Genomic DNA, 25,097 nt, shown 5'->3' with positions numbered 1-25,097 from the left:
GCATCGGGCTGTTGTTGAGCCCAATCAAACCCCGTGCGCTCTGGGCTTCCTTCGGAGTCCTTCCCCTCACCCGGAAGAATTAGGTTTCTGTGCCTGATGATCGGAGTTGTTTTTTTTAAGTAATCAAATAAAGACATTTTAAAATTCCAAATTGAAGATTAATGCAGAAATTGGAGACGGATTTAAATTGCCCGAGCTAATCACCAGCCACTCGACTGCTTATGGCTTTATTAAGAGAAAAAAAAAAAGGAAAAAAAAATAAAATTCTGGAGTGTCAGGGAGGAATAATGATTCATGGGCTCCTTGCTGCCGGCTCCTCCTCCTCCTCGACGAGCATCGCCGTGCCCGGCCCACACGTGTCCCGCGGCGCGGGCGGTTTTGGGCGCCATCCTTGGGGTTTTTCAAGACTGGGTTGGATAAATATGATTTTTTTTACGCTGAGGGTTGTGAGATGCTGGCTGAGGTTGCCCAGAGAGGTGGTGGGTGCCCCATCCCTGGGAATCTTCAAGGTCATGTTGGACCAGGTCTAGTTGAAGATGTCCCTGCTCATGGACAAGACCTTCAAAGGTCTCTTCCAACCCAAACTATTCAATTTCTATAACTCTAAATCACTTTGCAGCCCTCTGGGTTGGATAAATATGATTTTTTTTTACGCTGAGGGTTGTGAGATGCTGGCCCAGGTTGCCCAGAAAGGTGGTGGGTGCCCCATCCCTGGGAATCTTCAAGGTCATGTTGGACCAGGTCTGGTTGGAGATGTCCCTGCTCATGGACAAGACCTTCAAAGGTCTCTTCCAATCCAAACTATTCAATGATTCCATAATTCTAAATCACTTTGCAGCCCAGAGAGGTGGTGGATGCCCCATCCCTGGGAATCTTCAAGGTCAGGTTGGACCAGGTCTGGTTGGAGATGTCCCTGCTCATGGACAAGACCTTCAAAGGTCTCTTCCAACCCAAACTATTCGATAGTTCCATAATTCTAAATCACTTTGCGGCCTTCCGGGTTGGATAAATATGATTTTTTTTTACGCTGAGGGTTGTGAGATGCTGGCCCAGGTGGCCCAGAAAGGTGGTGGGTGCCCCATCCCTGGGAATCTTCAAGGTCAGGTTGGACCAGGTCTGGTTGGAGATGTCCCTGCTCATGGACAAGACCTTCAAAGGTCTCTTCCAACCCAAACTATTCAATGATTCCATAATTCTAAATCACTTTGCAGTCCTCCTGGCCCCAGGAGGATGGAGCAGAGGGGACTTCTGTGGGGCAGGAGATGTGCTGGCGGTGGGGACGGTGCCGGGAGGTTGTGGGATCCTGGATGGGGTTTGGGGACAAACGGTCTCACTCCTCTCTCTCCTTACGCAGGTTTCTGAGCAGCCGCTGACGGCTCAGCCCCGCTGGATCCAGCCGCGAAGGAGGGGACCATGAACTGAGCAAGGAGCGGCGCAGAATTCCCCCCCCCTTTTTTTTTTTTTGTTTTGGCTTTTTTTTTGGTTTGGTTTTTTTTTCAGCCGAAAAAAAAAAACCCCAAAAAGCGCCCCCTCCACGCTCTTTAATGAAAGTGGTTTAAAAGGGGGTGATTTTTTTTTTTCCCCTCCCCTGAAGCAGCGAAGTCGTCCCGGCTGCGGTGAGGATTTCCCGAGAAGATGGGGAGAAAAAAGATCCAGATCCAGCGGATCACGGACGAGCGCAATCGGCAGGTGGGTGCTTTCCCTTCGCCTCCCCCCTTACCCCCTCTCCTCCCGTCGCGTATTTTAAGGGTTTTCCTTCAAAATGACCCATTTCCATCCCATTTTGGGCCAACCAAGGCTTTTTTTATTTTTTTCCCCAACCCATAAAACAAACAGATGGGCGAAACTCGGCACCGGGGGCCGGATTCAGGCGGATGCCCAAAACCGGGCAAACGGCCCCGTTTTTGCGGTGGCGGGGAGCCGTGGGCCCCCCCCCCCCCCCCCCAGCCCTCGCTCCTCGCCTTGGAGCTCCTCGCGCCGTTTCCATCTTAAACGCTTTTCCAGAAGAAAGTCTCTTCTCCAGTTAATTCCCCCTCGCTCCCCCCCCCCCTTTTTTTTTTTTTCTTCTTTCTGTCGTGCAGAAAATATATTTCAGTTGACATTTTCCGTGAGGTTTTTCCAATAAAAAACAACCACAACAAGTATCCATTTTTTCTCAACGCAAACAACCCAAATTAGGCCTTTTTTTTTTTAATTTTTTTTTTTTTTTCTTTTTCAATTGAAAACTTATATGGGGCCGGGGTTGTTTTTCTTTTCCCTTGTGCTCTGTTGAAGCCAAGCCCTAGACACGAGTGCGTGTGCGTGTGCGTAGAAATACACACGTGGGTCTCGGAGGGGAGAATTAAAACCCAGATTTTCCCCTAATTTATGTGTTCCTTGGGTCGGGGCGGCTGAGCGGCAGCGCTTTGCCGGGCAAGGTGGTGACTCCGGGGATGCGTTTTCCCCATAAACACAAATTTTTCAGGCGGGTCCCGTTGCTCCGTGGCTTCTCGTGGTCCTTGATTTTGGCTCAGCGGATCCAAGCCCCTGTCTTTAGCCCACCCACCGCTGCCCATGCCGGCCACGCTCTTTTCCACTGCTTTTATTCCAAAAAAAAAAAAAAGAATTAAAAAAAAAAAAAAGTGTCTATATTCCTAATGCTTAAAAAGTGGCGAATAATGGAATTGGATGAACTGGTTTATTGCTCCGTGGCGAAACGATAGAAAATGGCAGGTTTTCTTCATTCCAGTGCTAGTTGGTGGCAGGGGGATGGGGTGGGATGGGGTGGGATGGGATGGGATGGGGTGGGATGGGGTAGGATGGGATGGGATGGGATGGGATGAGGTGGGCAGAAAACGGGGTTTTGATAACGTCCCGGTTGCTCGTGGCGCTGTCGAATTCCGTAATTAGCAGGCGATGGGGCGTTGGGGGTTATTAAAGAGGCTGGAGTGTGTTGTATGGGGCAGCGTCGCATCGGGGAGAGCTTTGCAGCTCTTGGAGCCCCGTTAGGAGTCCGGATGAACGGAAAATATTTGGTAATGCTGGAGGCTGATGGCAGAGCCTCCCCCTGTTGTCTAAGCCTTCGGGAAAGGAAAGAGGCGATTCTCTGCCAAGGGCAGGAGCTGAGGCACTGGGAGGTGGTTTTTGGGGAGACCTTGAACTGCTCCTTGGTGCCGGGCTTGGCCTGGGGGGGCTGGAGATGCAGAATGTGGGGTCCCCCTGGCTGAACATAGCCCGGGTAGGATTTAGCAGCAGGAGGTGCTCAACAGAGACGGATGCCGTGGTTTTAGCACCTCTCCGATGTCAGGTGGTGTCCCCAAAGGCCAGCTCCGGGGTCTGGAGGATGTTGGTTTTCCCTTGGTGGCAGCTGCGTCCCTGTCTGGGACGCTTCTTCCAAAACCCACTGCTGGAGCATCGCTCCCCACGTGTCATAGAATCACATTAGAGAGGTGATTCTGCCACTTTGCTCTGGTGAGACCTCACCTGGAGCTCTGTGTGCAGGTCTGGAGCCCTCAATATAGAAAGGACATGGACCTGATGGAGCGGGTCCAGAGGAGGGCCACCAAAGTGATCAGGGGGCTGGAGCACCTCTCCTATGAGGACAGGCTGAGGGAGCTGGGGTTGTTCAGCCTGGAGAAGAGGAGGCTCCAGGGAGACCTCATAGCGGCCTTCCAGTACCTGAGGGGGGGCTACAGGAAGGCTGGGGACGGTCTGTTTCCAAAGGCCTGCGGTGACAGGACGAGGGGCAACGGTTTGAAGTTGGAGAAGGGGAGATTTAGATTGGATATTAGGAAAAAGTTCTGTACTCTGAGGGTGGTGGAACACTGGAACGGGTTGCCCAGGGAGGTGGTTGAGGCCCCTTCCCTTGAGATATTCAAGGTGAAGCTCGACGAGGCCCTGGGCAACCTGGTCTAGTTGGGGGTGTCCCTGCTGACTGCGGGGGGGTCGGACTAGATGACCTTTGGAGGTCCCTTCCGGCCTGGACCAATCTATGAATCTATGAATCACTCTTCAAGTGGGTGTCCACGAAGCAGCAGCCGATTAATTGATCATCAGCGCAGGCTTTGCAATCAGTCGAGTCTTCTCGCTGCTCCCCTTCTTTGGGAAACGAGGAGAGGACTCTTGTGACGAAGTGACGGGTCCTTGATCGGCTCCATCCACCGCGGTGGGGGCCGTGCAGGGATGGGGCATCTCTCGCCTCCCTAAAGGGGTGATAACCCTCCTGCTTTGCACTGTGTCTGCAATGTCAGGGTCTGACCTCTCTGCTCAGCAATGTCCCATCTTGCTTCATCTCATCCCCTTTCCCCTCTTCTCCTGCTCTTGTTGAGGGTTGGAGATGAGAAGTGTCCCCACAGGCCTGGCCGTCATCGCTGTGGGGCTAAGCTGGCCGAGACTTTGGGTCCAGCAGCATCCTTATGGAATCACAGAATGGTTTAGGTGGGAAGGAACCTCAAAGACCATCCAGTCCCCCCTCCCTGCCCTGGGCAGGGACACCTCCCACCAGCCCAGGTTGCTCCAAGCCCCCTCCAACCTGGCCTTGAACCCCTCCAGGGATGGGGCAGCCACAGCTTCTCTGGGCAACCTGGGCCAGGCTCTCACCACCCTCACAGCAAAGAACTTCTGCCCAATATCTAACCTAAATCTCCCCTCTTTCAGCTTAAAACCCTTCCCCCTCGTCCCATCGCTCCCCTCCCTCATCAAGAGTCCCCCCCAGCTTTCCTGGAGCCCCTTTAGGGACTGGAAGGGGCTCCAAGGTCTCCCCGGAGCCTTCTCTTCTCCAGGCTGAACCCCCCCAACTCTCTCAGCCCCCCCTCCCAGCAGAGGGGCTCCAGCCCTCCCAGCATCTCCGGGGCCTCCTCTGGCCCCGCTCCAACAGCTCCGTGTCCTTCTGCTGTTGGTGGCCCCAGAGCTGGAGGCAGCACTGGGTGGGGGGGGGTGTCTCCCCAGAGCAGAGCAGAGGGGCAGAATCCCCCCCCCTCGCCCTGGGGATGCAGCCCAGGGGGGGTGGGGGGCTTGCTGGGCTGCCAGCGCACGGTGCCAACCCCCGTTGAGCTTCTCACCCCCCAGCACCCCAAAGTCCTTCTCCTCAGGGCTGTCTCAGCCCCCACGACAGCCCCCCCCAGGCTCAGCACGGGGGGCACAGCTGGGCTCTCCCGTTCCGCACCCCGGGAGCCGAGCAGCCGTCGCTGCTGCATTATTCATGGGCTCTCATGCCGCGATGCTGCTGCTGGGAGTGTGGGTCTTGCGGCTCCAGCCAGGAAGGTTCACCGTCCTCGGCGTGTGCCGGCACCTGCGCGTGTCGGGAAAGGGATGGGGAATGGGATGGCGCCTGGATGTGCTGGGAAAGGAGGGATTCGCCGGTGGTCGTGCGAGGAGGTGGAGGCAGAGCCGCTCTCGCCGCCCGCCTTCCCGCTCGCTCCGCAGCTGGGGGTCATCAATACTGGTGGTTCGGGGCCACCGAGGCGTTGGGAACCTCAGGAGGAGCTCAGGGAGAGCTGGGGCTCTCCAAATCCAAAGTCTTCACTGGGGGATGAAGCTCTTCCCACGCATCTCGCACCCAACCGACAGCATCGGCGCATCCATCCCCGCTCCCGTCCTTGCCTCCCATGGGTGCACGGAGCGGGAACCCGCGCGGAGGAGGTCGGAATCACAAACAGAAGCCAAAACCGGGGGAAGGGGAGAGCAAGTAAGAGTCACTAATGTCATTAGAGGAATTACTGGAAAGGATTTGCCATAACAGATCAGAGCATCAGTCCTTCAGGGCCATCCTGCTGACTCCGGCGACCGCCAATATGGTCTGCATCAGGGGAAAGGCAAAAATCCCCCGCTAGTGTGGGGCAGTAATTCCTTCCTGACCCCTTTGGTGATCGGCTTATGCCCTGAAGCATGAGATTTGATTACCCTCTTAGACTTACAAGGTTAATTCTTCTAGATGAGGCTCGTGCGCGGTGGCAGGGGAAGGTTTGGGGTGTCTGTCTCGGGTCACGGGTAGATGTACAGGGTGGTGTTAGTTGATGCTTTGGTATGATGGGGCTGGCAAAATAGCAAATTTTGGCTTTTCTCTGCTGGAAGGGGATGTGCCAAGAGGGAGGGATGCTCCTCCACCCTCTCCCTGTCTGCAGAGGGAATACCCCCTCGTTTGCAGAGGGATGGGTTGGTGCGGTGGGATCTGCTTGGCTTTCTCTGGCCAGTGGTTGGTTTGGGGCAGGTAACCCCACGTTCCCCTTCGTTGCCCAAGGGCAAGACCCAAACCACGCTTGTTCCTGGTCTCCATGGCCGAGAGCAGCCCCCTTGGACTCACCCTGTTGTCTCTGATCTTGGTGGCCCAACGGGCTGGTGGCTTTTGGCGAGGTGTCCCAGGCACCAGCGGCTGTAGGAACAACCGCCCTCTGCTGTTCCCTGTGACTTGGCGGGGACACCGTGTGTTTTCCTCTCGAGGGCTCCTCGGGCGGCTTCCAGCGTGAGTCAGAGGAGTGGGGCCACCTCGGCGGGGACAGCGAGGCACAGCCCAGAGCAGCCGGTCTCTAGTGGGGACGTGGGACCAGAAACACTGCTGGTGGGACTGGGGAGCCCTGGGCTGGTTTTAACCGTAGACCTGTTGGAGCGGGGCCAGAGGAGGCCCCGGAGATGCTGGGAGGGCTGGAGCCCCTCTGCTGGGAGGGGGGGCTGAGAGAGTTGGGGGGGTTCAGCCTGGAGAAGAGAAGGCTCCGGGGAGACCTTGGAGCCCCTTCCAGTCCCTCAAGGGGCTCCAGGAAAGCTGGGGGGGCGACTCTTGATGAGGGAGGGGAGCGATGGGACGAGGGGGAAGGGTTTTAAGCTGAAAAAGGAGAGATTTAGGTTAGATATTGGGCAGAAGTTCTTTATTTTGAGGGTGGTGAGAGCCTGGCCCAGGTTGCCCAGAGAAGCTGTGGCTGCCCCATCCCTGGAGGGGTTCAAGGCCAGGTTGGAGGGGGCTTGGAGCAACCTGGTCTGGTGGGAGGTGTCCCTGCCCAGGGCAGGAGCGGGGGGACTGGATGGTCTTTGAGGTTCCTTCCCACCCAAACCAGTCTGTGATTCTCTGATTAGTGCCTGTCCTGCTGCAGGGTCCCACCAGAAGTCCGACGGTGTGGCACTGGCTGTGGTGTGGCACTGCTGGACTGGTCTCGGTGCTGGGAGCAGCCAGAGCCAGTGCCTGGCAGCAGTGATTTTGGGTGGCCAAGCGGGGAGAGGGAATTGCCGATGACACCGGCGCTGGCCCTCAAGTAATTTAATTTGCCTCGGAGCGTGGCGGGGCCGGGGCGGACACCGGCAACGTGAGCTCCGTCGCTCGCAGCCCGGCCGCGGTGGGAGCGGGCGCACGTGGTGGGGAGCAGCGCCGCGGGGTGCCGGCCCTGTGCTTCCCAGAGGCGATTAGAGCCCAATCTCGTTACCGCTTAATCATCTCCGGGAGATGGCGGGGAGGGACGGGGCAGCTCCCCGCGCCGTGACTGCCCGGGGCCGCCCCTGCTCTGAGGGATGCTCCATCTCCCGGGGTGCTCGGTGCCGGACCCCGGTGGGTGCGCGCCGGGTGATGCCGGTGGCATCGCGACGGTGACGCTCGTCACCACCGGTGCGGATGGAGAGGCTCTGGTTTAAGCTCTTTGGATGGGGGCTGTAACGCCGCTGAGTGGAGCTGAGGGAGGGCAGCAGCCTGGTTCCCTCTCCTCCCTCCATGCTGCCAATTCCACCTCTTCCGCTGCAAAATCGATGCGGCGGCGGAAGCCCTAAGTGGGGTCGAGTCCTCCCGTGCGCCCGCGGGGCGAGGGAGCCGCTCTCCGCACCCCAGGGCATCTCGGCTCATCTCCAGCTGCTGTTTCCCCCCCCCGCCAGGAGTGATCCTTAAAGCAAAGCGCTTCCCTCCCTGCCTTTTATTTTCCTTTTCTTTTTCGATCTGCTAAGAGGGCATCGGCCGAGCATCGCCCACACCATTCCAGCCGGGAGGGAGACCCCACCAAACCGTCTCCCCCCGCACCAGCTGGGTGGGAATGTGGGCTGGGAAACGCAGCCCCAACATCTGCGTGGCCTCTGGAACTGGTTTTGGAACCCACACCCAGCTCCGTCCCCCCGTCCCCTAACCCTCTCCCATGGATCGGTCCTGCCTGATTACTCGTTAGCTCTAATGACAGCTGGAGGAGAGCAGGGGACACAGATGCCATGACCTTGGGAGGGCAGGCGATGGGGAAAAATGCCCCAAGGAGTTTCTGGGGGCAGCAAAGAGGTGGCAGCAGCCGGCAGGGCACCCGGTGCCTTTTACCCAAAGCCAAGAGAGTGGGTGCTGGGAAGCAGGAGGGGGATGGATGGGGGGGCGGGGGGGGCACGAGTGGTGCAGAGCACCCTGGGCTGCTTTTTGGGGTGACTGAGACACCACACACACACCCCCCCCCCCGGCTCTGCAGCTCCCAGGGTGGGGTACTGCAGCGCGCGAGGAGGAGATCTGCGCTGCTTGAATATTCAACTTTAAAAAAACATAGGAAAAAAAAAAAAAAGCCAACAACCCGCAGCCCCCGGCCAGATGGTAGCTCTGCTGGGGATTTTGCTGAAATTTATTTTCTCTCCATTTGGCAATACGTGATTTCCAACGCTGATAATCATCTCTGTGCTTGTGGAGTGTCTGCCTTTGGAGCATCCCAAAATAGGCAGCGCTATCGAGCCGGGTGGAAGGGGGAGGCGGGAAAGGGGAGCTCGGGGTGGTTGTCCAGTTGGGAAAACTGAAGATGGAAGATGCCCTCTGCCCTCCCCTTCCTTTTGCTCTTCCTCCAGTGGTCATCCCAGCTTTTTCCGGGAGGTGTGGGGTCCCTGGCAGCGTGGGCACGGCTTCTGACCAGGGGTCTGCTTGCTTTCAGGTGACCTTCACCAAGCGCAAGTTCGGCTTGATGAAGAAGGCCTACGAGCTGAGCGTCCTGTGCGACTGCGAGATCGCCCTCATCATCTTCAACCACTCCAACAAGCTGTTCCAGTACGCCAGCACCGACATGGACAAGGTGCTGCTCAAATACACCGAGTACAACGAGCCCCACGAGAGCCGGACCAACGCCGACATCATCGAGGTGAGGCCACCCGTCCTCTCCCCGGCTTTGCCGTCGTGGTGGAGCCCGGTCAAGGGGCCGGCACCGCAGCTGGGTGCAGGAGGTCGGTGCAGGGTGGGGATGGGAGCCAGCAGATGTCAACAACGGGATGATTTTGCATCTTTTTAGTCCAGCCTACAAAAATACTCGGTTCTGGAGACAGTTTGAAGCTATCTTGAGTTATGTGTTGATCTGCTGCTGTAAAATTGAGGTGCAGGTTTGCTTTGTTGGACTTCACCATGGTCCGGGCAGACCAGGGATGGTTTTGGAGGCATCTCCTGGGGCTGCTGAGCTGGATTCCAAAAATAGTCAGTTCTGGGTGATGGAGTTTGAAGCCATCTTGAGTTATGTGTTGATCGGCTGCTGTAAAATTGAGGTGCAGGTTTGCTTTGTAGGACTTTCCCGTGGTCCAGGCAGACCAGGGACGGTTTTGGAGGCATCTCCTGGGGATGCTGCGCTGGGTTCCTCAGCGCAGCTGGTGGCCTGTTGTTTCAGACACCATGGTGGGGTTGTAGGAGGGCACCAGCAGCTGAATGGCAATCGTTCAGGCTGGGAGGGACCTTTGGGTACCTCTGGTCCAACCCCTGCTCAAAGCACGGCCAACCTCAGGGGGAGGTGGGGTTGCTCAGGGCTTGTCCAGCTGCATTTTGTGGGTCTCCAAGGATGGTGAGTCCAGTCTGACTGAGGGCACCGTGTCCAAACCCCACCGACCCCAAGGGCGCCTTCCTCCTCCAGCCTGGTGCATCTTGGCCAGCCTGCTCGGGCTTTGATTTCATGAAGGAGAAGGGAAAAAACCCAACCTACCTCCTAAATCTTGCTTTTTTTTTGCTTTTTTTTTTTTTTTCCTCCGTGAGATGTGTCTTTTTGAGAGGTTTGGACTCGAGGTTTTCACCTCGTTGTCCTCCCCGTTCCCACCGACGTCCTGCCACAGAAGTGGGTTGAGCCGTGGCCAAGCAACCGGCAGGACCTGCGGGGCTTTGGAGACTCTTCTGCCAGCGCAGGGTTGCGCGGGGGCCTCGAAAACGGTTGAAAAATGTCCTTTTTGGCCCGTTTCAGCCAAGTAGCGCCCATGGGCTGTGAAAACGCCGGGGTTTTGCAGGCAGGGCTCCCCGCCGTGCTCGTCAGCGCGGGATGCTCCGGCTGCGGCGCTCGCGGCGTCGAACAGATTTGTCTTGGCCTAAAAATACCGTAAACATTTTGGGCAGCGTTCTCCCTTCCCGTATGGTCCAAGATGCAAACACTCCCGAGCCGACGAGTTACACACAGTCCTTGGCACCCAAAGAAATAACTGTGTTTGCACCACATGAAAAAGCTGGAGCTGCGGCCAAAGCCGGGGAGAGGAACATCGGGAGCGGAAGGATGTTGGTGGATGGCAAGGAAAAGAGCCCAAACCGCGCCGGCCTCGGCACGTCGCGCCGGCAGAGCCGCCCCGGAGCGAAACCCCCTGGGATGAGGCGGGTTTTGAGGCTGCTGGAGCATCTCTCCTCGTCCTCGGCTCGTCTTGGAGCAGGGTTAGGGCTGCTCGAGGATTTTTACTCTTTTTTTTCCTCCCCAGTCGCCCGCCCTGGGGGCTGATTTCCATCTCCCCTCGCCCAGCTCAGGCTCTGTCCCCACCACGCACAGACCCGGTTTATCTCGTGTTTCTGGGTGGCTCCCAGTTGAACTTGACTCTTCCAAGGGCCCTTCTCATCCTCGAAGCTTCCCCAGCATCAAGCATTTATAGACCCCTGAAGGCACAGGATGGGAATTTCCTACCAAATAGGATTTTCCATGGATTTTAAGGGGTCTCTGCATGTATCTGCCTCCCCCGTAACGCCTGTGGCCCCTTCCGACCCTGGGTGGCTCTGGCAACATCTCGGAAAGGGTGAGGAGCAGCCGGGACCTGGGTGAATCCAGGCAGAAGCCTCTTGATTTTATTTTCCTGGCGGAGGGGGAGCCAGCGGTGGCTCCGGAGGTTTGGCCAAACCGGGGTCTCCTGGGGACAGAGGTGCTGGTACCACCAACTCCGGGTGGTACGAATTGGTCTGTTCAACTTATGTTTTAAAACAACAGTAAAGATGGGATCCCCCCCCCCCCTTTTTTTTTTTGGTGCTGGGGAGGTGCAGCCCCGGGGGACACTGGGGGCACCCCATCTCGTGTGGCACAGGGATGCTTTTGAGGGATTTATCCCCCTGGATGAGTTTATCCTCCAGGATGAGTGTACCCAGCCCTGGTTCAAGGGGGGTTTGACACCCCGGCTGCCTTTCGGGGACCATCCTGGGGAGGGGGGGAAGGGGGCACATCCATGTTTGGCGGATCAGGGATCAGGATTCAGCCACGCCGCCCCTGCGGCTCTCTCCGTTCCCGGCAAAGTCCTGGTCAGTGCAAGCTTTTAAGTCTGAGAAAATCTCTCTTAATGCAGAGAGGGGGGTTTCCTTAATCAGGCGGGGGACAGCTGAGGCCCCCAGACAGGCACGCTGGGTGCCACGTGCGCGCCCGGGCTGGGATCACGCCGGCTTTGCTCCTCGCTGTCGCTTCTCGTTTCCTCGCAGCCCAGCTGACGTGCCAGCTTCTGATAAGGGACTTGGACGGGAGCAGAGCTCGCCGGGCACGGGGATGCTCCACCGCCAGTTAAAGTCACACAGCCATTTCTTCCCTCTCCTTGGCTGAATGTCCCGGGAGGGCTGATTTTTCCCTAATTCTCCTTCTTGGGGTTGGCGTTCCCCAGGATGTGTAAAATCAGGCATTTTGCAGGATCCTGGAGAGGTGGTGAAGTGCAGAGGCAGCTTCATCCCCATCCCCATCTCCATCCACATGCTCATCTCCATCCTCCTCCCCATCCCCATCCTCCTCCTCCTCCTCATCCCCATCCTCCATCCCCATCTCCATCCACATCCTCATCTCCATCCTCCTCCCCATCCTGTCCCATCCTCATCCTGATCTCCATCCCCATCTCCATCCCCATCCTCATCCTCACCTTCACCCTCTCCTTAACCCTCCTTCTCCTCCTCCTCATCTTCCTCCTCCTCCTCCTCATCCAGACTTCCCCAAAGCCCGAGGCGGTTGCATCTCCCTCCTCTAAGGGAAGTCGACCACATCCTGGTCGAGCATCGTTTCCTCTCACATGTTCTGTGTTTCCTGCTGCTCTCTCACCCTCTTCAGGCTGGAAATCTGCTCCCACCCCAGCTGGGATCACGGGAACGTGGCCTGGAAGAGCAGGACCTCCAGTGGGTCCTGCTGGGGGGGGGGGGACGGACTCCTGATAGAGTGGGGAGACATCAGGGAGATGGGTCGATGATGAGATGATGATTATCTTTTTGCCACGTGAAGTTCTCACCCTGGTTTTCTCCTTTGAAAATTATCTGCTGTGGAGGAATTGGATTTAAACCTACTTGATGTGAAAAGTGGTGGCATTCCGCGGTGACAAAAAGGTCTCGTGCCCCTTTGCGTCTTCTTCTCTACTCTTGGAAAAGGGAATGAGGAGGAACGAGGAGGAAGGCAGCACCGTCTGGCCCTTCCCTGCTCTTTTCTAAACGACCTTGCAGAGATCCTGCAAAGGGGAATCTTTGGGTTTGATTCTTGCTCCCGCAGGATTGTTTCCCTTTTACATCATCCTGTCAAAAAAATGAAAAAAAAAAAAAAAAACAAACCCAACATGAACCCAAACCCAGCAGCCAACGCTCGGATGGCTGGAAATGACATTTTGTTGTCCCGAACCTCTCTCGGAGCGGCGGATCGCTGCGAGCCGCGCCGCTCTGGCTTGTGTCCCGCTGCGACTCGGGGGCCCCGGTCACCCACCGCCGCCGGTGCTTCCCGTCCGGCCGCGTGGCCCATCGTCCCCGTCCTCTGCTGTGCCAGCTCTGGAGAGCCTCCCTGTCCCCTTTGTCCCCTCCCTGCCCGCAGCCCCAGGGTGATAACCCCATCGCTCGCTGCCTGCGGTGACCGGGAAGGGCTTTTCCCACCTCCGTGGTCGGTGCTTCCCGCGGCCACCACGGCTCGGGGTGCTGCCGGCCGAGCTCGGCGGGGAGGTGTGGGTCTCAAAGATAATTAAGTTAGGACTAATTGAGTGAAGTTTGTGGCCGGGGAGAGGGAGGAGAGCAAGGCTGAGTTGGAGCTGTGTTAGACACCGAATATATTGGACCCACGGAGGGGAAGACCGTGGGAAATGCAGAGAGGGGACGATGCTGTGAGCTGCTCGGAGGGGGGTTTCTGGCTCTGGGCGAACAGAGCTGCGTTCATCCCCTTGCTCCGCGTCCCCTCCTTGTGGGAAAACAACCCCCGGGACGATTTCATGTGGACTTCAAAAGGGCAAAATGCCATGACCGGCAGCGTCTGCCCATTGCTCTGCCCTGCAGTAAATATGGGGCAGGGCTGGGGCAGCTGGAAGATGCTTAAAGCTGGAAGGTGTGGGGAGCAGTGACACTCCTGAGGGACAGGGTGGCATCAGAGGGACCTGGACAGACTGGAGAGGTGGGACCGTGTGACCATCACGGGGTCCAACCAGGCCAAAGGCAGGGTCCTGCCCCTGTGTGGGGGCAGCCCCCGGTCCCAGCCCAGGCTGGGGATGGAGGGATGGGGAGCAGCCCCAGGGAGAAGGGCTTGGGGGGGCTGGGTGGGGGGGGAAAGGTGGCCATGGGCCGGTACCGTGCGCTGGCAGCCCAGCAAGCCCCCCACCCCCTGGGCTGCATCCCCAGGGTGAGGGGGGGGGATTCTGCCCCTCTGCTCCGCTCTGGGGAGACACCCCCCCCCACCCAGTGCTGCCTCCAGCTCTGGGGCCACCAACAGCAGAAGGACACGGAGCTGTTGGAGCGGGGCCAGAGGAGGCCCCGGAGATGCTGGGAGGGCTGGAGCCCCTCTGCTGGGAGGGGGGGCTGAGAGAGTTGGGGGGTTCAGCCTGGAGAAGAGAAGGCTCCGGGGAGACCTTGGAGCCCCTTCCAGTCCCTAAAGGGGCTCCAGGAAAGCTGGGGGGACTCTTGATGAGGGAGGGGAGTGATGGGACGAGGGGGAAGGGTTTTAAGCTGAAAAAGGAGAGATTTAGGTTAGATATTGGGCAGAAGTTCTTTGCTGTGAGGGTGGTGAGAGCCTGGCCCAGGTTGCCCAGAGAAGCTGTGGCTGCCCCATCCCTGGAGGGGTTCAAGGCCAGGTTGGAGGGGGCTTGGAGCAACCTGGGCTGGTGGGAGGTGTCCCTGCCCAGGGCAGTGGCGAGAATGGATCGTCTTTAAGGTCCCTTCAACCCAAATCATTCTGTGATTAAAACCTCCTGGGACCCTTCATTGCAGTGGATTTTGGAAAGAAGGATGTTGTGCCTTGGCTCTTGAAAATTCAGTTGTGAGGTTCCCTTCTTCCATGGTGTCAGGGGATGGAGGTTGCTTATCCCACAACCCAACTCCTGAAGCTGCTGGCAGCCTTTGGCAGAGGAGAGGAGCTTCCAGAGGATGGGAGGGATGACCCTCACCTTTCCCTACCAGGGACGGGAGGGCAGAGCCGAGAGATCCCAGTTACTAACTGGGCAAAGAGAACCCCTGCAAGGTGGGCTCATCCCCCTGTTAGACGCTGGAGAATCTCCCCAGCTGGTACCTGAAGGAAACCCGGCTTCATCCCTTCCACTGCTCATGGAACAACTTTTTTTTCCATTTTGCCTCTGAAAGAGAAAGAGAAGGAGGAAAGAACGTTGTTTTTTAGTTTTTAAAGAAAGGCTCAACTTTCCGTCTTTCAGCTGCATCAGGGAAACAAAAGGGTTCGGAAAAAAAAAATTCCACAAAAAGCAGTTTCCAAAAAAAAAAAATAATAAAAAAGGCGAAGACGTTCCTTCCCCACCGGCAGAACCCAGGCCTTTTTTTGGCCCATTCTAAAAACAAACAAGGACATATTCAAAAATAGCAAAGTAATAGGGAAAAATCCTCGGGAACCTGCAGGAAAAGCCCTGGGAACCTCCCGTTCATGCCAGTGACTCGGATTCCCACTCGCCTTCTCTATAAAGAGACAGTAAATAACACGATTTAGGGGCACCGGGAATTCTTATTAGGTAATTAGGTAATAATAATTAGTAGCAGGAATTATTGGTGACACCCAAAAGGGCTTCAGATGCCACCACGGCCAAGAGCGAGCCAGATCCTTCCCTGGTGGAGCTGGATGTGGATGAGGACTTTTCCCCTCCCCGGCTTAAATCTAAGTAAACGAGCGTTAAAATTATCGACCGCGAAGGAATAATTTTAATTGAAAATCTTGTGAAAAGCTTCAGGTGGATGGGAAGGGGGCTTTTGGGGGTGGGGGGGTGGGTTTGGTGCCTGTTGCTTGACCCCCTCCAGCAAAAATCCCCCGACGAGCTCCGTCCTTCCCGGAGCTCGCAGGTGGATGAAGAAGGATCTGCTCCAGGATCCGTTTTGGCCTCAAAATCGAGCTGTTTATTACTGTTTAGGAAGACAGAGGAGAATTGTCAAGGCTTTTTTTTGTTGGTTTGTTTTTTTTAATTTTTTAATTTTTGCCCCCTGCTGAATTTGGCATGAAAAGAGATCAAGACTTCCAGGAAATTCTGTAGCTTTGACTTCTAAAAAAAAAAAAAAAAAAAAAGAAATCAATTGGCAAGTGATGGTTCCATAATAACGCCTAATTGCTTTTGGTATTTTGAAAATAAAATGATTAAATGTGCCTGGGGAAGGTGATCTGCAAACCGGCTACTGAGCACCAAAGAGGAGCTTCGGGGTTTTTTTTCTCCATACCCTGTGCAGAGCCCCAGTGTGTAATTACCAGGCTCCTGTTAACGAAGGAGGAGGAGGCAGCACCTCGTTAAGGCTCTGCGGCAGCACCCAGGTCTTGGCGCAGGGTTTGCTGCCTGGGCCTTGTCATCGTCACCTCCCGGTGTCACCTCACACAGGGCTTGCTGTGCCACAGTCCCTCTCATGGTCCAACCTTTTGGTAAACGCCAAGGGTTTTCCCAGGGGCAAACTGCTTTCTGCTTATTATTTTTGGGTTTTATTTCCCTATTTTAAGGTTTTTCCCTATTTTTAGCAGGAAAGCAGATGTCATGAAGGTTCATTTCCCCTCCTTGTCGTCACAGTAATTGTAGGTGATGAATGCGTCTGAACTGGTACGGGGCCAAACTCAGCTCCAGCGTAAACAGATCCTTTGAAAGCAAAGGAGCTTCTCTCCATCCATCCATCCATCCTTCCATCCACCCACCCACCCACCCACCCGTCCTTCCATCCATCCATCCATCCATCCATCCATCCATCCATCCATCCTTCCATCCTTCCATCCATCCTTTCATGCTTCCATCCATCCTTCCATCCATCCATCCTTCCGTCCATCCTTCCGTCCATCCTTCCACCCATCCATCCATCCATGCATCCATCCTTCCATCCATCCTTCCATCCATCCATCCGTCCATCCATCCATCCATCCTTCCATCCATCCTTCCATCCACTCACCCACCCATCCATCCATCCATCCATCCATCCATCCATCCATCCATCCTTCCATGCTTCCATCCATCCTTCCGTCCATCCTTCCATCCATCCATCCTTCCATCCACCCATCCATCCATCCATCCTTCCGTCCATCCTTCCATCCATCCATCCATCCATCCATCCATCCATCCATCCATCCTTCCATCCGTCCTTCCATCCACCCACCCACCCATCCATCCATCCATCCGTCCTTCCATCCATCCTTCCATGCTTCTGTCCATCCACCTGTCCTTCCATCCATCCATCCATCCATCCATCCTTTCATGCTTCCATTCTTCCATGCTTCCATCCATCCTTCCGTCCTTCCTTCCATCCTTGCATTGTAATTCCTTAATTAGAGACACCCTGGCATTGAAACCTGAGAGCCGGATCGTGACGCTTTCACCCCGTTGAGGTCATCAGCATCTTGGGGAGAAGGTGTTAATTGGGGCGAGCCCTCGTCTGTACGGGGATGTTTCGGGGGGGTCCTGCCCGGCTCCGGCAGCTGCCTGCGTTCCCCGTCTCCACTCCCAGATCTCAAACTGTCCCGATTGTGTTTTCAGACGTTAAGAAAGAAAGGTTTTAACGGCTGTGACAGCCCGGAGCCCGACGGCGATGACTCCATAGACCAGAGCCCCTTGATGGAGGATAAATACCGTAAAGGCAGCGAGGATCTGGATATCCTGTTCAAGCGATACGGTGTAAGTACCTGCTCCTTGGCCGGAAAACCTTCATTATATGTTCTTTTCTTTTTTTTTGTTTTTTTTTTTTGTTTTTTTTTTGTTTTGTTTTTCTTCTGTTCGATTTCCCCCCGACCTCGTCCCCTGCTCCCTCCCCGTGTCGTGTCCCCCCCCCAACCCCGACGTAACAGGCGCTGAACAAGAAGCACAGGGAGTGCGAGAGCCCGGAAGGGGATGAAGTGTTTGCGTTGACCCCGCAGACGGAAGAGAAATATAAAAAGATTGATGAGGAATTTGATAAAATGATGCAGAGTTACCGGCTCGCAGTGAGTAGCTGGTGGTCTGCAGCCCCCCCCTTGCCCCTCCCCGGATACCTCTGGGTGCCGGGGGGGGTGGGTGTGGGATTTTGCATGGCTTTGCTTCGGAGCCCTGCCGTGCCCTGGGAACCGATGCACGCAGCCCCCCCCCAGTCCCGTGAGCCCCCCCCCAACCCCGGGTCTGATGGGTGAGACGCACAAGGGGACGCGAGGGTCCCTCCGTGTTCCCACCCGGAGCAGCAGGAACAGCTCTTGGGAAAACCGTTCCCATTAGCTTCGGCATTCCCGAGCCTCCTTGGCTCCGTGCAGGAGGATATCACTGTTCCCCTCTCCTTTGCTTCCTATAGAGCATTAGGGGCTCCTTTTTTGCCCTCTTTCTCCCCCAAAAAAGGGCTTTTTCCCTGTATTGAGACCCCAGCATTCGTGCAACTGGCAGTGGGTGCCAACCCTTCCGATATTCCCAAGCCTCCATTGGCTCCATGCAGGAGGATATTGCCGTTCCCCCCTCCTTTGCTGCATATAGAGGATTAGGGCCTCCATTTTTGCCCCCTTTTCCCCAAAAAAGGTCTTTTTGCCTGTACTGAGACCCCAGCATTCATGTGAGCTGATGGTGTGTGCCGACCCCTCTGGCATTCCCGAGTTTCCTTGGCTCCGTGCAGGAGAATCTCACTGTTCCCCTCTCCTTTGCTGCATATAGGGGATTAGTGCCTCCTTTTTTGCCCCTTTTCCCCCCAAAAAAGGGCTTTTTGCCTGAGTTGAGACCCCAGCATTCATGCGAGCTGGCGGCGGGTGCCGGCCCCTCGCATCCCTGTAAGACTCAGCCCGGTTGGGGCTATTCCGCATTAATTCCCCCCAAATCCACCCAGCCCCCGGGGGCAGCTGGTGGCGGTGGCAGAAATCCAGGGAGGTTTTAGCCCGTGATCCCGGAGCCGGCGCCGGGGGTGGCATCAGGACAGCGCTGGAAGGGATTTGTGTCAGGAGAGAGGGGAAGAGGAGGAGGAGGAGGAGGAGGAGGAGGAGGAGGAGGGGGGACGAGACGTTTCAAATTAGTTGTTAGTTGAAGGGAGCAGGGACTGTTGATGCGGGCAAGGCTTCTTCAGAGGGATTAGCCCCGAGTCGCTGCAGCCGTAATTAATGCTGCCGGGAGCAGAAAGGAGGCTCCTTTGCGAGGGCTGGATGCAGCCCTGTAAAAATGACACCACCCCCCCCTAAAAAAAAATAATAATAAAAAAAAAAATCTGGCTTTCTGTGCTTTACAAGCCCCCACCAGTCAAAATTCTGGCTTTGCTTGAGAATTAGGTCTTGTGAAAGCCACGGCTCTTTATTTTGCTGACTCAGCAGGTGAGCGCTGTCCTCCTAAGGACCCCCAAGATCTGCATCCCCATCCCTGGCGTGTCCCGGCGGGGATCCGCCAAGCCCTGGGAGAGCAAAACAGGAGTGTCCCGAGGACCCCCACATCTGCATCCCCATCCCCTGCATCTCACGGGGGGGTGCCCCGAGCCCTGGGAGAGCTGGGGGGGGGGGGGGGTGCAGCAAAACAGGAGCCTCTGTAGGAACCCCAAATCTGCATCCTCATCCCCAGCATCTCACGGGGGGGTGCCCCGAGCCCTCGGAGAGCCAGGGGGGTGAAGCAAAACAGGAGCCACCGTAGGACCCCCAAATCTGCATCCCCATCCCCGGCATCTCATGGGGGGGATCTACCAGGCCCTGGGAGAGCTGGGGGGGGGTGGTGTGAAGCAAAATGGGAGCCTCTTGAGGACCCCCAGATCTGCATCCCCATCCCCAGCATCTCACAGGGGGGTGCCCCGAGCCCTGGGAGAGCCGGGGGGGGATGAAGCAAAACAGGGTGCAGGTGTCACAGCTCTGAGGTTCGGCTCTGCCTCGTCCTCCCAGTGGTTCCTCCCTGCTTTAATTAGTGGGGGGGGGAAGTTTCCACCCTGCCAGGGCTTGTGTGGGGTGGGGGTACGGCCCCGGCTGGATGTGCTTCCCCCCCCCCAATGCCTCGCACAAGCCCTGCCACTGGTGTAAAATAGGTCGAAAAGGCAGCAGAGCTTTATCCTTGGTGCAAAACACCCCCGGAAAGCAGGGGCTGCTTTGGCATCTGTATTTTTCTGCGGCAAAGGGAGGGCTCTGCGCAGGCTCCCGTCGCCGGAAGCAGCATCCGAAGGGATGCTCCGTGCCCTGAGGTCCATTTGGACTCTGTAGTCAGGGAATAGCATCCGGCTCCCCCACTAAACATCCCCCCCCACCCCCGAGCCAGCCCCTGAGCGATGCAGGTTGAAGAGAGATGCTTTTCCCTTTTTAACCAGCTGGGTTGGTTTTGTGTGTGATGAGCACTAACCAGTCTCAGCGGCCGGGGGAGCTTAACAACAGCCTTGTTTGGCTAAAGGGAGGCTTCTGCGTTTGGTGTTTGGACTCGCTTTTAATGGAAACGGAGGACTGTTGAGGTTTGGCTGCTGTGTGCATCTTCTGCCCCGGATTTTGGAGTGATGTGTGTCCCCCCTGGGGGGGTGGGGTTGGGGACACACCTGGGACCGCTGGTGGCCTGGGTGCGCGTCTCGCTGCCCGCCGGTGGCAGCGTCAGCCTGTTTGAAGGTGGAGTGGGATGGATGATACCGGATTAAAAGCAAAACTCCTCTCTCCGGTTGGTGTATCGACCTCCCGGCTTTATCACGGCGGTGCTTAAGATGCACAGGGAGGGAGGGGGGGGTGGGATTTGGCTTTTCCTTTCCCTTCCCGGGAACGTTCACGCAGGCGGATGCGGTTGCAGTGATTTATTACACAACGCTGCTCATGCAGCGCCCAAGAAACCTTCCTCCTCCTCCTCCTCCTCCTCCTGGTTTTGCAGCCATTGCAGAACCAGCTGGGGGGGCTGAGCGGAGGGGGGGGCTCTGCGTTCCGGCTCTCCCCAGCCATCGGTGAAGGGCTGGGAGATGCCGCGCCGGGTGCCTTTGCCCCGTGGTCCCACTGGCCCCCGGCTTGGCTGCGGCCACGGGGTGTCTCTGAAGGACGGGGTGCCCTTGAGAGGCTGGTGGGGAGGGTTCCCAGCAGCGAGTGTGGGTGAGCACCGTCCCACTCCCTCCTCCCCAAAAGAGCATCGCCCATCCGGGAGCAGATTTGGGGAAGTAGATCCCCCCCCAGCTGCAATGGGGGGATGCCCGGCTCCCTCTGCCAGTGCATCCCATGGGATCCCAGCTCCGGCCCCGCTGGTGGTCCCATCCGGCGCTGGGCTGCTCTGCCCTTCCAGCCCTCAGCAAATTAAAGTGGGATTTTAGCAAAGCCCCTGCTAAAGCCTCTAAGCAGGTGCCTGCTCCTGTTAACGAAGAGCAAATCAGTGACATAAGACAGACGGGCGGGATAATCACGGCGAGTCTGGCTCCAGCGGGGACGCTGGTAGGTGAAGCTGGTCCTCGACCTGCGGCCGAGGATAGGGCTTTAGCGACGCTCCCGCTTCCCCGGGGTCAGCTCCTCCTCTTTCCCGGCAGCTCCTGGAGGTGCCAGGATGGATACCGGTGTCATCCGGGGGCAGCGCAGGGCAAAACGAGCCTTTCCCAGGGGCTCGGTCACCGGCAGCGGTGCCAGCCCGAAGCGGTGATCTGCTCCCTGGCTCTTCCCATCCCGCTGGATGAGGAACAGCCTCGTGAAATGCCCATGGGATGCTTGGCCTCTGCGGTGGGATGAAGGGCAGCTCGGCCGCTCTCAGTGCTGGGGGGGACAGCCCACCCTGATGCCGCCCACCGTGATGCTTTGGGGTGTTTCCAGCCACCTCTCCACGGGCTGCCCCGAAAACACAGGGGGTGAATAAATAAATACGGCCTGAAAATGAGACCAAAGCAACTGGTTGCTGTTATGCTTTGAGAAACCCACAATAATTTATTGTCCTTTAGACAATTATTCTCTCACCCCATGACCCCCCCACACCTGGGAAGGGGAATCGAGAAAAACAAGGAAACCTGAGGGTTGAAATAGAAACAGGTTTAATACATTAAGGCTAGGTAATTAATATTAATAACACCAAAGAACCAGTATTGATCCCGATACCAGTATAAAATACACCAGGACTGTCCCCAGCCCATTCCCCCGGCAGAAGCCGTGCACTCCCCCCAGGGACAGCCGATGTGGGACCCTGCGAGCGCCGCGGCTTCGGGAGGGAGGGAAGGGCTCAGGGCTCCGGCACCGGGGCAAGGAGTTCTCAGGATCCCAGCCATCGAGGGAGAGAGAGAAAGCTCCTCAGCAAACTTTCTAATTTCTATCGAATGTGACGTCCACGGTATGAAATAACCCCGTTGGCAGCTTGGGTCAAGTGCCCGGGTCTCGCTCCTCCTCGTCCCCACTCTCAAAAACACTGAGACCTTGAAACCCGCACCCCAGAGCTGGGGTGTCCCTGGCCTGTCCCCCCTTTTTCAGCAGCGGGGTGTTGCTGCTCTGATGGAGGATCAGGCCCCGGTGTCGCTCAGAGGCTGCAGAGCGAGGAAGGACCCCCCCGTGCTGCTGGCCCCCCTCTTTACCCCCCACCCTCTCTTCAGTCCGCAGTGCCCGCTCCCAACTTCGCCATGCCCGTGACGGTGCCGGTGACCAACCAGAACACGCTGCAGTTCAGCAACCCCGGCAGCTCGCTGGTGACCCAGTCCCTGGTGACCTCCTCGCTGACGGACCCCCGGCTCCTCTCGCCCCAGCAGCCAGCGCTGCAGAGAAACACCGTGTCCCCGGGGCTGCCGCAGAGGCCAGCGAGTGCAGGTGAGCGATGCCGGGACCCTTCGCACCCCCCCCTTCCTCATCCTCCCTGAGACAGCCTTGCTGGGTGTGCAGCACCGAGCACGGGACATAGAATCATAGAATCACAGAACGGTTTGGGTGGGAAGGGACCTTGAAGATCATCTCGTTCACCCCCTGCCCTGGGCAGGGACACCTCCCACCAGCCCAGGTTGCTCCAAGCCCCCTCCAACCTGGCCTTGAACCCCTCCAGGGATGGGGCAGCCACAGCTTCTCCGGGCAACCTGGGCCAGGGTCTCACCACCCTCACAGCAAAGAACTTCTGCCCAATATCTAACCTAAATCTCTCCTTTTTCAGCTTAAAACCCTTCCCCTTCGTCCCATCACTCCCCTCCCTCATCAAGTCCCCCCCCCCAGCTTTCCTGGAGCCCCTTTAGGGACTGGAAGGGTCTCCAAGGTCTCCCCGGAGCCTTCTTTTCTCCAGGCTGAACCCCCCCAACTCTCTCAGCCCCCCCTCCCAGCAGAGGGGCTCCAGCCCCCACCCAGGGGCAGGACCCTGCACTTGGCCTGGTTGAACCCCTTGAGGTTCACATGGACCCACTTCTCCAGCCTGTCCAGGTCCCTCTGGATGGCATTCTGTCCCTCAGGTGTGTCACCGCTCCACACAGCTTGGTGTTGTCCACAAGCTTGCGGAGAGTGCCCTCGATCCCACTGTCCGTGTCATTGATGAAGATATCAAACAGTGCTGGTCCCAGTAGGGACCCCTGAGGGACATCACTTGTCACTGATCTCCGTTGAGCCGTTGATGGCTACCCAGTGTGTGCTTCCATCCAACCAATTCCTCATCCACCCATCAAATCCGTCTCTCCAATTTAGAGATAAGGATGTTGTGGGGGACCAAAGGCCTTACAGAAGTCCAGATGGATGACATCCATAGCCCCTGATGTCCATCCATGTCCCTTGATGCAGTCGCTCCATCACAGAAGAGCCACTGGGTTGGTCAGGCAGGACCGTCCCTTGGTGAAGCCGTGCTGGCTGTCTCGAGTCACCTCCCTGTCCCCTGTGTGCCTTTGCAGAGCTTCTCTGGAGGTCGCGGACGCCGCGGCTGCCTCCATCCCCTGCCTGGGGACAGCACGTTGTCCCTGGGTCCTTGGGTGGCAGGAGCACCCTGGAAGGGTTGTTGCCCATGGATGTTGTTCCTGCCCTTCTGCCGGAGGTTGATGTCCCCAGTTTGGGACCAAGGCACGAACTGGGGATGCCAGAGGTTGATACCCCCAGTTCGCGCCTTGTTCCCAAACTGGGGGTGACCCCCCTGCCTTACCAAGGTTTTCATGAGAGCCGGATCCCTGCAGGGAGCTGTTTTTTTGAGGTTGGGCAGCGCACGGAGATGAGTCACCCGGCGCCGTTCCCAGGCTTGGGGGTGGCTGCCGGCGTCCCGCTCGCCGGTGGCACTCCGGTGACACGGGACTGCTGCCTAAAAAGGGCTTTTCTGAGTCGGGCTGCGCCGGTTGCAGTTGGTCGCCCGGCGATTACTCACGCGGATCTGCTGACAGATCGGAGGGAGCAGTCGTTTCCAGCGGGGACCGGCGGTGGGTGGCGGAGGGCAGATCAGGAGAGAGGAGATCGTCACCCATGTCCCCTGCAGCGGCAGCAGCTGCGGGGGGGGGGGACAGGGGGGACGGGGACACACAGCCACGACGACGTGTGACCGCAGCCCGTCTCTCCCGCAGTGCCATCATAAATAATAATAGCGTGCAGAAAGCCCCTGCCTGCTATTTCGGTTGTCGCAGATGGGCTGTAAAAATCGCACGGGCTGCAAATGGCAGAGCTGGTGACGGTGACATCTGGGCGGTGGGCACTCGGCGGCGGCCCCCCTGGGGCTGTGGGAGCTCGGGGGGGGGCTTCACAAAGGGGTGGCAGAAGAGCTGGGAGGTGCCTCCAGAAGGTTGGGTGCGAGTAGAAAGAGGTGCCTGGGCTGGGATGCGATAGGAGCCGGGGTTTGGGGGTGGAACCAGTCTCAGGGATGACTGGAAGCGCTGGGACAGCAGGATGGGACCCCCAGAGCTGGGGCAGAGGGGTCTTTCTGCTCTGGGACTGGTCCCAAAGAGCAGCATCTCACCCCGGGCTGGGTGGCAGAGCCTTCCTCGGGCATGGACAGCCACAGGTCCGGCTGCAGGGCTCCCCCCCCTGCCCTCTCGCAGGCCCCTCTGCCGAAAATAACCCCCCGAGGTTGGGTCGTGATGCGGAATGGCTGGAGATTTGCCGTCTCCAGCTCGCTCGCCCTGTGTTTGAAGGGGGATAATTTCGCGGTTGCGAGCACGGAGGTGTTCCAAGTCCGGCCATCTGCGTCTCATTCACTCCCTGCCTGGGACACGGAAGAAATCCTGTTTATAGGAGCCAGGCCCTTGCATGTTAGAAGAGCTTTTTTTTTTTAAAAAATTTCTTTTTCCCCTTAAATTTTATTTTTTTTTTTTTTTTTGGCAATGCACTCGAGCTGAGAGCAGAGCTCTGCCGTGCTGTTTCCAAAGCAAATGTGCAGCAGGGTGTTGGGTCGGTATCTCGGCTCTGGCCGATGCCATCGGCTCGTGACAAGGGCAGATGAGGGGTTTTATGGGGAAAGCAGGGGGGAGCCCACTTTGGCAGCGTGGGTGCTGGGATCTGGGGTGCAAGTGGGGTCCCACAGCAGGGCACAGCCCCCAAATCCTGCTGGGATCCCTCCTCCGGCCCTTCGCATCCCCATCCCATGAAGGGAGGATGCTGCAGTGGGGAGGATGCTGCGGGGGCTGCCACGTTTTGGGGGTCACCTTGCCCTTTTTCAAGCTGGAAACTATTTTTGGGGACCACCGCCATCCCCGATCCCGCTCCCACGTGGGGAAACAAACACATTTCCCCGCACCTCAG

At 57.3% G+C, this 25,097-nt stretch overlaps 1 protein-coding gene across 4 annotated transcripts in view; it reads left to right on the top strand.

Annotated features, from left to right (window-relative positions):
• The first annotated feature begins 1,635 nt into the window (after nt 1-1,635).
• MEF2D (myocyte enhancer factor 2D) overlaps nt 1,636-25,097 on the top strand; it is a 40,555-nt gene continuing 17,093 nt past the window's right edge. For 3 of the 4 annotated variants that reach the window (XM_074164438.1, XM_074164437.1, XM_074164436.1), the window contains exons 1-4: nt 1,636-1,689; nt 8,841-9,044; nt 17,050-17,187; nt 22,010-22,220. In XM_074164438.1, coding sequence (XP_074020539.1) covers nt 1,636-1,689; nt 8,841-9,044; nt 17,050-17,187; nt 22,010-22,220 — 607 coding nt within the window. Of the gene's footprint in view, nt 1,690-8,840; nt 9,045-17,049; nt 17,188-22,009; nt 22,225-25,097 lie in introns of all 4 variants that reach the window. The other variant, XM_074164439.1, reaches the window with a different exon arrangement.

The sequence above is a fragment of the Numenius arquata genome, chromosome 27 (genome assembly GCF_964106895.1).
Source record: "Numenius arquata chromosome 27, bNumArq3.hap1.1, whole genome shotgun sequence".
In the NCBI taxonomy this organism is placed as follows: domain Eukaryota; kingdom Metazoa; phylum Chordata; class Aves; order Charadriiformes; family Scolopacidae; genus Numenius; species Numenius arquata.
Note: the sequence above shows the minus strand (reverse complement) of the source record. Positions and strands in the feature narration are given on the sequence as shown.